Source organism: Manis javanica, chromosome 9 (genome assembly GCF_040802235.1).
Source record: "Manis javanica isolate MJ-LG chromosome 9, MJ_LKY, whole genome shotgun sequence".
In the NCBI taxonomy this organism is placed as follows: domain Eukaryota; kingdom Metazoa; phylum Chordata; class Mammalia; order Pholidota; family Manidae; genus Manis; species Manis javanica.
In genome coordinates, this window is record NC_133164.1 from 2,730,703 (window position 1) to 2,744,226 (window position 13,524).

Here is a 13,524-nt window from a genome sequence, read left to right on the forward strand (position 1 = left end):
CGGGCCCCAGCCCCCGGCAGTGTCCCCACCCCACGCCCGACCCCCTCCCCGGCGGAAGCTTGAGTCCAATTAATTGAGTCCACGGCGGGAGGGTAGGGCCCTCCGCGCGGCGGCCTGCCCCCGCCCCTCCTGCGCGCCCCTTTTCCCGCCCTGGGTGGCATCTCCTCCGCCAGCATCCCCAACGAGCCTCTGATTAATGAGGCTCGGGCCGGCCCCCCACCCCGCCCCGTCTGCGGCCTCGGCGGAGGGGGAGGGGACGGCGGGAAACGCGGCCCGGGGAGAAAGGGGGGCGGGGCGGGGGCGCGCGGCCTGCCCCGCCTGCGGCCCGCGCCCATTGGCCGCGCGCAGCGTCCGTCGGGGGGCGCGGCGCCAATGCGGGCGGCGGGGCGGGGCGGCCGCGCCGTGTGTGCCTGCGTAACGCCGAGTCACATGTTGTTTTGCTCTTCTTAGTTCAGTCACTCGGTGCGCGATGTGTTACTCACTGTGCGGCGGGGACCGCGGCGAGCCCGGGTCGCCGTTGGCAGCAGGAGCCCCGGCAGCGGCGCGGACCCCGAGTGCCTGGGCGCAGCCCGGCGCCCCGCAACGCGGCGCGGGGGCAGGACCAGTGCGGCCGCGCGCGCCTTAGGCTCGGCCCCGCGGCTCGGAGACCCCGACTCTCGGCCCAGCCAGCAAGTCCCCAGGCGCCGCCCGGGAGCCCGGGAGGCAGAGGCCGCGGGCGGCCGGGCATCCTCTCGGGCCGCGGAGGGCGCTGCGCCACCGCGCGCTGCCGGGCGCCCCGCTCCCCGGCCTCCGAACCTTCCCGGCTCCGGGCCCGAGGGACGCGGGCTCCGGCGGGCGAGCGCGGGGAGAGGGAGCCCCGCCCGCGCCCTCGCTCCCCAGCCTCTCCGAGCCGAGCCGGGCCGGGGCTGCGGCCTGAAGCTCCCGCGATGGCGAGCCCGCCGCGGCATGCGCTCCCCGCGCCGGCGGGCGGCGACGGCCCCAACCTCAATAACAACAACAATAACCAGAGCGTGCGCAAGTGCGGCTACCTGCGCAAGCAGAAGCACGGCCACAAGCGCTTCTTCGTGCTGCGCGGGCCCGGCGCGGGCGGAGACGAGGCGGCGGGCGGGGGGCCGGCGCTGCAGCCGCCGCGGCTCGAGTACTACGAGAGCGAGAAGAAGTGGCGGAGCAAGGCGGGCGCCCCAAAGCGGGTCATCGCGCTCGACTGCTGCCTGAACATCAACAAGCGCGCCGACGCCAAGCACAAGTACCTGATCGCCCTCTACACCAAGGACGAGTACTTCGCCGTGGCGGCCGAGAACGAGCAGGAGCAGGAGGGCTGGTACCGCGCGCTCACCGACCTGGTCAGCGAGGGCCGCGCGGCTGCCGGCGACGCGCCCCCCGCCGCCGCCACCGCCGCGTCCTGCAGCGCCTCCCTGCCCGGCGCCCTGAGCGGCTCGGCAGGCGCCGCCGCGGCCGATGACAGCTACGGGCTGGTGGCGCCCGCCACGGCTGCCTACCGCGAGGTGTGGCAGGTGAACCTGAAGCCCAAGGGCCTGGGCCAGAGCAAGAACCTGACGGGCGTGTACCGGCTGTGCCTGTCGGCGCGCACCATCGGTTTCGTGAAGCTCAACTGTGAGCAGCCGTCGGTGACGCTGCAGCTCATGAATATCCGCCGCTGCGGCCACTCGGACAGCTTCTTCTTCATCGAGGTGGGCCGCTCAGCCGTTACGGGCCCCGGCGAGCTGTGGATGCAGGCCGACGACTCGGTGGTGGCTCAGAATATACACGAGACCATCCTGGAGGCCATGAAGGCTCTCAAGGAGCTCTTCGAGTTCCGGCCGCGCAGCAAGAGCCAGTCGTCCGGGTCGTCTGCCACGCACCCCATCAGCGTCCCGGGCGCGCGCCGCCACCACCACCTGGTCAACTTGCCCCCCAGCCAAACGGGCCTGGTGCGCCGCTCACGCACGGACAGCCTGGCCGCTACCCCGCCGGCCGCCAAGTGCAGTTCGTGCCGGGTGCGCACGGCCAGCGAGGGCGATGGCGGCGCGGCGGCGGGAGCCGGGGCGGCGGGCGGCAGGCCGGTGTCGGTGGCCGGGAGCCCCCTGAGCCCGGGGCCGGTGCGCGCGCCCCTGAGCCGCTCGCACACACTGAGCGGTGGCTGCGGCGGCCGCGGGAGCAAGGTGCCGCTGGCGCCGGCAGGGGGCGCCCTGCAACACAGTCGCTCCATGTCCATGCCCGTGGCGCACTCGCCGCCGGCCGCCACCAGCCCCAGCAGCCTGTCGTCCAGCAGTGGGCATGGCTCGGGCTCCTACCCGCCGCCTCCGGGCCCGCACCCGCACCTGCAGCATCCGCTGCATCATCCCATGAGCCAGCGGCCCTCCAGCGGTAGCGCCTCGGCCTCGGGCTCCCCCAGCGACCCCGGGTTCATGTCCCTGGACGAGTACGGCTCCAGCCCTGGGGACCTGAGGGCCTTCTGCAGCCACAGAAGCAACACGCCCGAGTCCATTGCCGAGACTCCCCCTGCCAGGGACGGCGGCGGGGGCGAGCTGTACGGGTACATGACTATGGACAGGCCCCTGAGCCACTGTGGCCGCCCCTACCGCAGAGTCTCAGGGGAGGGGGCCCAGGACTTGGACAGAGGGCTGAGGAAGAGGACTTACTCGCTGACCACACCTGCCCGGCAGCGGCCAGCGCCCCAGCCCTCCTCCGCGTCCCTGGATGAGTACACCCTGATGAGGGCCACCTTCTCCGGCAGCTCGGGCCGCCTTTGCCCGTCCTGCCCCGCCTCCTCCCCCAAAGTGGCCTACCACCCTTACCCCGAGGACTACGGCGACATCGAGATCGGGTCCCGCAGGAGCTCCAGCAGTAACCTGGGCACAGACGATGGCTACATGCCCATGAGCCCTGGCGCGGCCCTCCTGGGTGGAGGCAGTGTCAGCTGCAGGGGTGACGACTACATGCCAATGAGCCCCACCAGCGTGTCGGCCCCGAAACAGATCCTGCAGCCACGCGCTGCTGCGACGGCCTTGCCCCCCACGGCAGCTGCAGTGCCCGCGCCCGCCTCTGCAGCTGGCAGGGCCTTTCCGGTGAGCGGGGGCAGCTTCAAGGCCAGCTCCCCGGCCGAGAGCTCCCCGGAGGACAGCGGGTACATGCGCATGTGGTGTGGTTCCAAGCTGTCGGTGGAGAACACTGACAGCAAGCTGCTTCCCAACGGGGACTACCTCAACATGTCCCCCAGCGACGCAGGCACCTCGGGAACCCCACCCGACTTCTTCTCAGCCGCCCTGCACGGTGGGGGAGAGATGCTCAGGGGCGTCCCCGGCTACTGTTACAGCTCCTTGCCCCGTTCCTACAAGGCTCCCTACACCTGCAATGGGGACACGGACCAGTATGTGCTCATGAGCTCCCCCGTGGGGCGCATCCTGGAAGAGGAGAGGCTGGAGCCGCCGACCAGCCCGGGGACCTCGCAGGCGGCCAGCGCCTTAGTGGGCGGGGCTGGTGGGGGTGGGCACCCCCAGGCCCCCCACCCAGTAGTGCCTTCGCCCGGGAGGCCCAGCGGCAGCGTCCGCCCGGAGGCCTTCCTGAACCAGCGCTGCCGGGCGATGCGGCCCACGCGCCTGTCCCTGGAGGGGCTGCAGACCCTGCCCAGCATGCACGAGTACCCTCTGCCGCCGGAGCCCAAGAGCCCCGGCGAGTACATCAACATTGACTTCGGCGAGGCGGGGGCGCACCTGTCGCCGCCTGCCCCTCCGCTGCTGGCTTCGGCGGCCTCGTCCTCGTCGCTGCTGTCTGCCAGCAGCCCGGCCTCGTCCCTGGGCTCGGGCACCCCGGGAACGAGCAGCGACAGCAGGCAGCGCTCCCCGCTCTCTGACTACATGAACCTCGACTTCAGCTCCCCCAAGTCCCCCAAGCCCAGCATCCAGGGTGCAGACCCCGTGGGCTCCTTGGATGCCCTCCTGTCTCCTGAGGCCTCCTCCCCGTACCCGCCGCTGCCCCCGCGCCCCGCCGCGCCCACCGCTGCACTGCAGCCACAGCCGCCCCCGCCGCCCCCCCCAGGGGAACTGTACCGCCTGCTCCCCGCCTCCGCTTCCCAGGGCCCCAGCGCTGCCTCTTCTTCGTCCTCGGAGCCCGGGGACAATGGTGACTACACCGAGATGGCCTTTGGCGTGGCCGCCACCCCACCACAACCCATCGCGGCCCCCCAGAAGCCGGAAAGTGCCCGTGTGACCAGCCCCACGTCCGGCGTGAAGAGGCTGAGTCTCATGGACCAGGTGTCTGGGGTCGAGGCCTTCCTGCAGGCGAGCCAGCCCCCAGACCCGCACCGGGGGGCCAAGGTCATCCGTGCAGACCCACAAGGGGGCCGCCGCCGCCACAGCTCTGAGACCTTCTCCTCAACCACTGCTGTGACCCCCGTGTCCCCGTCCTTCGCCCACAACCCGAAGCGCCACAACTCGGCCTCGGTGGAAAACGTCTCTCTCAGGAAAAGCAGCGAAGGGGTTGGCAGCGGCGCCCTGGGTGGGGGTGACGAGCCCCCCACGTCCCCTCGCCAGCTGCAGCCGCCGCCTCCCCAGCAGGCGCGACCGTGGATTCAGGGCCAGCCTGGGGGCTTGGTGGGCTGCCCTGGGGGCAGCAGCTCTCCAATGCGCAGGGAGACCTCCGCAGGCTTCCAGAACGGCCTCAACTACATTGCTATCGACGTGAGGGACGAGCCGGGTCTGTCAACGCCTCCGCCAGCTCATCCGCACCCGCCAGCAGGAGACAAGAGCGCCTGGGGCCGGACCCGTAGCCTTGGGGGTCTCATCAGCGCCGTGGGGGGCAGCAGCGGCGGGGTGTGTGGGGGGCCGGGCCCTGGCGCCCTGCCCTCAGCCAGCACCTATGCCAGCATTGACTTCTTGTCCCACCATCTGAAGGAGGCCACGATTGTGAAAGGTGAGGCCCCAACACCTCACGGCAGGGGGAGGGAGAGCGGGAGAGGGTGAGGGGCCCTGGGTGCAGCCACCTTCTTTCCTTGGTCTGGCCATCCAAGCGCCCAAATATCGGTCCAGGCTGCTGCTTTTGTTTCCTTTGGCTCTCTTGGCACCTCTTTCCCTAGAGACCTGAGCAGGAGCAGGCACGGACGGTGTCCTTGGCTGGTGTGTGAGGCTTCCGACTCTGGGACTTTGATTTGCTTTTTAGCCCAACCCCAATTCTTCTTCCCTATAGCCCTTACTTCCCCTCTGTTCACACAGAGGCCGGCCTGCAGGTCAGCCACCGCACACAGGCAGCAGCCCCGTCTCGGCCTCCTTGATCTGAGAGGTGGGAAGGTGGTGCTAGGAGGGATCTGACGCTTTGACAGTTTCCAGGCAGCAGCCCCAAGCTTCTCTTTGTTTTCCTGGAGCTGGGCCCTAGCTGATTGTTGCTGAGCCTCAAAGTTCATGAAAACAGGCCTGAAAGTCACCTAGGGAGTGAGCATCCATTTTGGTGGCAGCTACGAGGAACAGTTAACCATTACAACTTGACACAAAAGCTGCTGGAGCTTTGCCATTCAGGACATTATTTTCTCTGAAGGGGCTGAAATGGTGACACTGCGTAACCACAGCTTACAAGCAGTGGCCCTCAGCTGTGAGCATACCTAGGAGTCAACTGCAGTTTGTTGGGACCTGGATGGCTGGGCGATATAAAGCCCCAGAGATTCTGAGGCTGTAGGTCTGGAGTGTGGCTCAGAATGTGCATTTCTGAGAAGGCCCCAGGTCACGTTGATGATGCTGGTTGGGGACCATCCTCTGAGAACCCTGCCCCAGGTTAGACTAACCTGAGGAGGTTGGGGAAATCACCTATTGGGCTTCACCCCAGACACATTCAAGTTAAGCAGCCAGTGGGCAGAGCCCTGGCACCAGCAACTCTCAGAGCTGCCCAGGAGCTGTTGATGTGCAGCCAGGATTCAGAATCAGTGCTTTAGAGAAGAGTGGAGGACGGCAACACAGGTCTTTTCAAGAATAATTGGGTAGGGAGGTGCTGCTTTCTTCGTGTTCTCATCACACAGCCGTGAGCCGGGAGAGCTGCCATTGCCTTGCAGCTGGCAGCCCATTCTGACTGTCTTAGACTCCGAATGATGGGGAGCGTGCATAAGGAGGGTGTTAATTCAAGACAGTTTCTGATTTTATAGCTCTTTCTGTGCGGGGTTGCTAGTAAGGTGGAGGCGCCGTGGGGACCCAAGCAACTACAGAGTGGTGATAGCTGGCCTAAGGTCCCCTGTCTGCCAGGGTTCCAGTGTGATGATCAAGATAGCCTGGGGATCTACAAGCGTTCTCTTCTTAAAGTAAACAGACCAGTCCAGTGCCAAGTAAATCCAGCATGCGTTTTATAATACACGTGGGACTGTTAGTCTGTGGGTTTGAAAATTTTAGTTATAGAGTAAATACCTTGTTAGCTTAATACAGTAGAGGAAAAGCTAGTTGCTTTTTAATCAGAACCATACAAGATGAAAAGAGTCACAGAGAAATCATTTGGGACTTGTCACAATGTGTCCCCTAAGTGATGACTCTCAGCTGAAGGTCACTTTGCTTGGAGTTAAGTTAGGCAGTATAGGTACCTGAAAACTTGCTAGTATGTCGGGATGTTGAGGGGTTAGTGGCTGTCCAAGATACCCTCCCTCTAAATGCACCAGCATAATTGGAATTGAGTGGGACAAAAAATATGTACACAGAATAACTTACTTGATATGCCCAAATGGGTATGTGCCATAGTGAACATGAAAGTGCATTTTGCTGAAATCTGATTCCAATCAGAAAAACAGCCTGAGAACATAACACCTTTTACTGCCTTTAACGGAGTAGGAAGGCAAAAACCAGGACTGGATTGAGGAGGCCCCAGGAGTGGGTTCTTTGTAACAGGGGGAGTGAACTGGAGTTTGGTCTGCAGTCCCGAAAGGATTCAAGGCCTTCCTGATAAAGTAGCAGATACATTCATAAACATGATTCATGTGTGATATAATGCCCTTTTCAGACTAGGGAAAATTTTAAACTTCCAGACATAGACTTAGTTAGAGACCCAATTTAACTTGTTTTAAGATTTCCCACCAGGATATAATTCCTTTCGACCTATAGGATTCAGGATTCTGAAATCAAAACAGCAGCATGTATGTTCCATGGTGGCTGGCTGAACAAAGATGAACAATCACTTTTGGTTGCTGTTTTCCAAAGTCTCTGTGGGCATGAGGGTAAATACCTTTTTAAGAAGAAAAAGGCTATTTTTAAGGAAAATAGATACCTGCAATTGATCTGTTGTGCCCAAATTACATTTTTAAAAAAGGACTACATGCTCAATGGATTTCTAGTAAACAAACACATTTGAACACAGGGAACGTTAAAATAAGAGAGAGGAGGATGTCATCTTAATCAGTGTGGACCCTCAGCTGTGGTCTGTGAAGCCAGAAGGGAACATTTTACTCAGAAGGGTCATCCACTTGCACTTATAACTTGCGCATGCATGTAGAATTTGTTTGTGGTGCTCAGCAATAAGAAAGGTCACAGAAGATGGGTCCTTTGAGAAAATAATTTATAGAAGGAGAACTTGCAAAGCATTTCTTTGAAGATGGAATAGAAAAATAACTTCCTGGGTCGGCGAGTGCCTGCCCTGGCTCTTGTAAGGCATGTGTCTCCACCTGAGGCTCCTCCGGTTCCTCATGGAAAGACTTCATTAGTTATGCTGAAGTGGAATAATTTGGGGTCACTTAGGTAGTGTTTGGTTGGTATTTGCATAAGTGGTAACAAAGACTTAATGTTCCCGTGATGTTTGATAGCTGTTTACACTAGAATTGGGCATGGGGCAGGATCCCATGCTGGAGACTGTTAGAAAGTTAGTATACCTCAGGTATTGTACATACATGTGTTCAGTGTGGATACTATATATATATATATATAGTTCTGAGCAAATAAAAATGTAACTGTGCATCTTATTTGGGAGCAGGGGAAGATTAACGTGTGTTTTGTTCCTGTGTATGTGGAAAAACCTCACTAATCTGTTAGTGCTGTTGTTTGGAAATGGGGACTATATTGCAGAATATACTATGCTTTAAAACTTCTCTTTAAAATTAGCTTTATACATTTTTGTATCCTGTTTATACATTGGTGTATATCATAAAATGTGCTTAGTGTTTCTCTGTGGTGGGATTGTTTTGAGATCGGTTTTTATGAATGTGTAAGGCAGATTAAGAATTAACACTGAAAGCATCTGTATTTAAATTGTGTCTGATAAAAGGGCTATTTATTCATATCCTTTGGTAGAAGCACTGTGGGATAAGAGAAATGTTTCCAAAGGAAGCACACAATCACGGTTTCTGTTTGAAAGTACTGTTTGTTGAAGTCTTAAAGCAGAGCGCTTGAATGTTTTTCGAACCCCAGTGAGAGCGCGGGGCAGAGCACATGCCCTTTGTTTCCCCTGCTGTGTGCCTTGCCGGCTTTCCTTGACGACCTCTTGTCCTAATAAGACGGTAATGCACACAGCTCCCACCCTATTCCCAGGAACAACCAAGGTGCTAATGAGAACACACAGGCTTTCGTGAATGAAAGTCACATGATTTGTGCTATTTCCTTTATTGAAAGAGAAACCTTTACAAAAATAGTACTTCGTAGAAGGAAGCATAGTATATGGAACACTAAACCAGGAATCAGGAAACAGGGTTTCTAGTTGCTGATCTTAATGAGTCATTGTGTGACTAGAGGGAAGACATTTAATCCCTTTCTCACTTTCTCTGCCTGTAAAATGGGGTAATTATAACCCTCCCTCCGCGTCACAGGGCTACCGGGAGTTCCAGGAGGTCATAAACGTGCAGAGCGCGTACGGTGGTCTTCCAAAGAATGTCTGAGAAACCCAGTGATGCTGTTGACACTTACTACCTTGAAACCATGAGTATATTCAGAAAAGACACTTTTATAAGCAGAGGTTCTTAGATTTAAAACAAAATAAAGCAGGGTGGGGTAAAACAAAATAAAACTCATAGTGTGAAAATGGGGCCACTATTTTCTTAAGAAATGTGTGCCTTTCCTGCTGATCACTAGTTGCCCTTTAATCTCTTAAGAACCATTTTTTCCCTTCTTTAACCTGAGATTTTTTTTCATAGATAGTTATCAATTGTAAGGAAAGTAGTGTTCTAAATTACACAGTAAAATAGCAATTCAGGAACATAGATCCTAATGTTGACACTGTATTAAGACCATACTTTTGATTACTTTTTTTTAAGTCTTTGATTTGTTTATCTAGATATGTCACGAGGAAAACGTGTGATTGGAATATACATTAAAAAAAATTGAGTTTTGTCTCTTAAAGCAGATGCATTAAAGGAAAACCAGAACACTTAAACTTGAAGTTGTTGAACCGCCCATTGTTCGGCCTGGGGTTTTGCTCTCCGGGGCTGATGAAATTAGGGTGGGCACTCTCACGGTTTCGGTCTGTGTGGCCGTCAGACTGGATAGGGAGCACCCCAGAGTTTGACTGTGTTGTTCTTCCACAGGCCCACTCCCCCAGAAAGGAATTTTAATAGGTAATGTTTTATTTCCTTTAGAACTCTAAGTATTAAAATGAGTCTTTCTTCTTCTGGAGAGGAAAACTTCAAGTTTTCCTAACAGCAGAGGTATAATAGGGTTTCTGTTAAGATTCCCACTAATGCGTTTTCTGTAGAAGCCTAGTTCCAAGAGCTAGTTAACTTTCCGTATCAGATTTGGCAAGTGGAGAGGTTTTTCTGTTTTGTTTTTTGGGGTAGCATAGAATCAAGTGTTCCCGTTTCACCTTAGAAACTGAAGGGAAAATGTAACCTTATTCCTTTATCTGCATTGCCAAGTAGAGTGGGGAAAACTCGGGGAAGTGAAGCCCTGTGCCCCGCCCCCTGGAGCCAGTTCTTGCCTGGGGCCACTGTGAGGTGAACTCTACCGACTCTAATGCAGACAGGAACAGAATGTGTATTTCTATACAAGGTGGACGAGGCGTTTTAATAAACAAATGGAAACAAGGTTTTCTGAACCTCCCAAATTATCAGTTATATACCTGTTATTTATCAGGTAGTGGGGGTTTATGAAAACTGGGCTGTGCAAATTTAAAGGGGGACATTCTTTATGCGCTTATTTTATTTGTGGGAATGTGTTCTTCAGGATTGCAGTGGTTATTTTGAATTATTCAAGGTAGATTATTGTAGACAGAGTTCAGTGGTAGATTTTTTCTCAGGAGAACTGGTGAAGTCATATACTCATGGCAGAGGAAATGCTGAGGTTGATAATTGCTACTGATTATTCGATTTCTTCCTAGATAGCTACAGAGACTTACATTAACTGTGCACTAAAATAAAAGGCACGAAAGAAAGTGTGACCAGAGAGTTGGAGTATGTGTTGTTTACTAATACTACCATTCTGTCCCCTGGGTGCAAATAATATAAGATACTTCTGTGCTTGGCGCTCTTATTATTGCCCAGTTGGGTTCATTGCATGAATGCTGGATTAAAACTTAAAAGACTGCATGATTGTAATTGACAAAGTCAAATGAGTGGTTCTGATTTCTTTTCAACTGGACTAGAAACATTAAATTTGCATAAAGACTTGTTCAGCACATTGTGAAACTTGATCAGGTAAACATGTTTTCAGAGTTGGCCCCATTTCCTTATGCTGTGCGTGATATTTATGCCCACAGACAAGATTTATAAGATATCACTTGCTTATTCTGCTTTTACTGAAATCTGGAATATTTGGTCAAATATCATGATGCATAAGATACTTTGAAGGTAAATGATCACATGCACGGCCCTTTGTAAATACTGTTTGTTTGGTTTTTTTTAGTATTGGTTTCAAAGAGTATCAGTTTTTCCAGAAAGAAGTATTGTGTGTATGTGGTTCTATAATATATCATCCAGTCGTGCTCTGTGAGACTTGATGTGGATTTTTTTCTTAATTAAAATTCAAATACTGAGTAACAGTGTGTTCTTTAACCGTGTTAAAACTTAACAACCTTATGTATAATTATAGTCAGTTATCTTAATCTATCCATATGGTATTGGTACAAATACTTGGGTGAATTACTATAGTGTAGCATTAGATTTCAGTTTTTTCAATGTGTAAAAACAGGTATTAGGATAAGAGTTCATTATCTTACGTGACTTTAGTAGTTACCTTAAAATCCATGTTTATGTTAAGAATGATTTATGCTTTTGCATGGTATTAATACATAATCTTTAATATTTGTGAATGTGACTGAGTGTTTTCTCTAAGCAAATTTAAAAGCAGTTATTTAAGTCAGTCCATCATTTGCCCCCAAATTATAAGTGTAACTATCCCAAAACTTGGTGAACAGTGAACAGTTTTGGAAGGATGCTATTGAAGTTGGAGATGATGAAAATGTAACCATTATTCTGATCAGCATTGAAAGGTAATTGCATGTTCCTCTTCCCTTTGGATCAAAAGAACTGTTTCAGATCCAAAAGATGGTTTTCTTTACTTCATAGTTTTAAGCCTTGATCATACACACAGTATCAGGTAATATTCCAAAAACCCTACTACACACGGGCAGGCCACCTGGGTCCCCATTCTTGGATTAAGGAACCTACAGCTGAGAGGTGCCCAGTTCCTGCCTGGGATGCCCAAGCCAAAAGGAATAGGGGGGCTGGGCTGCATGTGGGAGCTGACTTGCCAGCATTTCCCTGTGTTTCTGTCTGCTCACGTCTTCTGATCCCCAGCTAGTGCTGTTTACATCACCTGGTCTCAGTCCTATAAACTCTCTTGCTTTGGAAGTTCATACACAATAGTTACATTAGGATTTTACCTTCATGCCCATTTGAGGCGACTTACAAGTTAACATTTTGTTTTTTATTTCACTTGGATGATAGTTACTTAATTCCTCTTTTTTCTTCCAGGCAGAATTCATTCAGGGTAAAAAGGGAGCCGTTAGCAGGAAGACTGGGCATTGAAAGAAAAGCCCCTGATGTTCTTTGTTTTTTGTTTTTTGTTTTTTTTTGTTATCATTCATCTACAATTACATGAAGAACATTATGTTTACTAGGCTCTCCCCTTCACCAAGTCCCCCCCACACACCCCATGACAGTCACTGTCCATCAGCGTAGCCCCTGATGTTTTTTAACTAGTTTTTACACCTGTTCTGGGGGCCTCCAGTCCTGCTTTCTGGACCCTGGTGGTCCTGGAAGTGGAAGACTTCATTCTTCCAGCTGTTCTGTTACAATACAGCAAAACTGTGTATTATCCTTGATTCGATTCCTCTTCTTATCCCCCCAGTACATTCAGGCTTTTTCCACCCAGTGTGGTAACAGGCAGAAAAAAATACAAGGTCGTTTTGAGGGAGAAGGGCTGGGAACCATTGGTATAATGTAGCTCATTTTAAGGTCGTGAAAACAGAGGCTTAGAGGGAGGTCAGGCGTCTTTTCCAAGGTCACCACTTTAATTAGTTGGTAGAGATGTTTGTAAATACTATCAAGAAAGAACAGGGTATGCTGTGTCTCTGTGGGTCTTCCGTGTACTGATGGATAACCTTCTCCCAGGATATGGCCCGTTCTCTCTAGAACAGCCTAGCATTTGTGGAAGAACATTTTTTTGTGTTGGAACATTTTAGTGAATTGCTTCATGCATAGGCTAAAAAGGTATGTTGGTGGACAGAAATAGAGATTGCAGAGGCCCCTCAATGGGGAAGCATGTTGTAAATCGGGGAAATAAGCTGCTCGTGACCATGTGGGAAGTATTTACTGATGAGGCAGAGGAATGGTTTGGCAAACATTCAAGATCATGTGCTAACTTGTGAAAAAAAAAAGAAAGACGGAAAAGAAAGAAAATTCTTGGGATAATTCAAACTGAAAGGCCCCTATTACCCAGGGAACTCTTAGTCCTCACTTTTTGTGAGTTGGCACAACCTGGCCCCCTGATCTAGTACCTAATGGGTCAGTGGGCATTTTCAGTTACTGCTTGAAGTGTCTTTAAAATGTATTTACTTTATAAGTGAAATATCATATACTTCTCATTATGAGTAAGTCCATTAACAGTTTCCTAAGAAATGAGTCATTAACCTATTTAATGACGAGTTTATTTGAAAACTAACCAATTTAGAAATCTGCCTAAGGACCAATAAGTAACTAATCAGCTGTGGCTAGGTGGCCAAGTGGATTCTTTCTCCTGTGTACTTGCTTCTAAGATATCTTTTTTTTCCTGAGGAAATAAAAAATCATTTAGCAGAATTTTTACATGATGGGAAATGTTTTTTCAGAAGGTGCCACCTTCCTAATGATGTGAGCGTAACTGTTCTTTCCAAGGCATGAAGGGCAATGTAAAAAAATATAAAAGTGCACAAGCAATCAATACTCTTGCATTTTGCATATTTTTAAAACGTGTGGTCGGTGCTTGTGGCCCGGTGTCCCCAAGGGTTTCACTGGGTTTGTTTGCTTCTGCAGCCTCGGGGCCGTGCCCGCCGCCTGGTGCACAGCCGGCACGGGGTGGAGCCTGTCGTACCAGGTAAACAGCGAGGAAACGAACGTGCTCTCCTTCGTGCCGATTCGTGGAGGGGTGAAACAGCTTTCCAGGT

General features: G+C 52.8%; 1 protein-coding gene across 7 annotated transcripts in view; it reads left to right on the forward strand.

Moving 5' to 3' along the window:
• Window positions 1-445: 445 nt before the first annotated feature.
• IRS2 (insulin receptor substrate 2) overlaps window positions 446-13,524 on the forward strand; it is a 39,150-nt gene continuing 26,071 nt past the window's right edge. The window contains exons 1-3 of one of the 7 annotated variants that reach the window (XR_005063128.2): window positions 446-4,911; window positions 11,260-11,370; window positions 11,855-13,180. Coding sequence is in view for 5 of the 7 variants with exons in the window: in XM_037024968.2 (XP_036880863.2) it covers window positions 927-4,911; window positions 13,394-13,454 (4,046 nt within the window). In the remaining 2 variants the exon portion in view is untranslated. The other 6 variants (XR_012120969.1, XM_037024968.2, XM_073212364.1 and 3 more) reach the window with 6 other exon arrangements.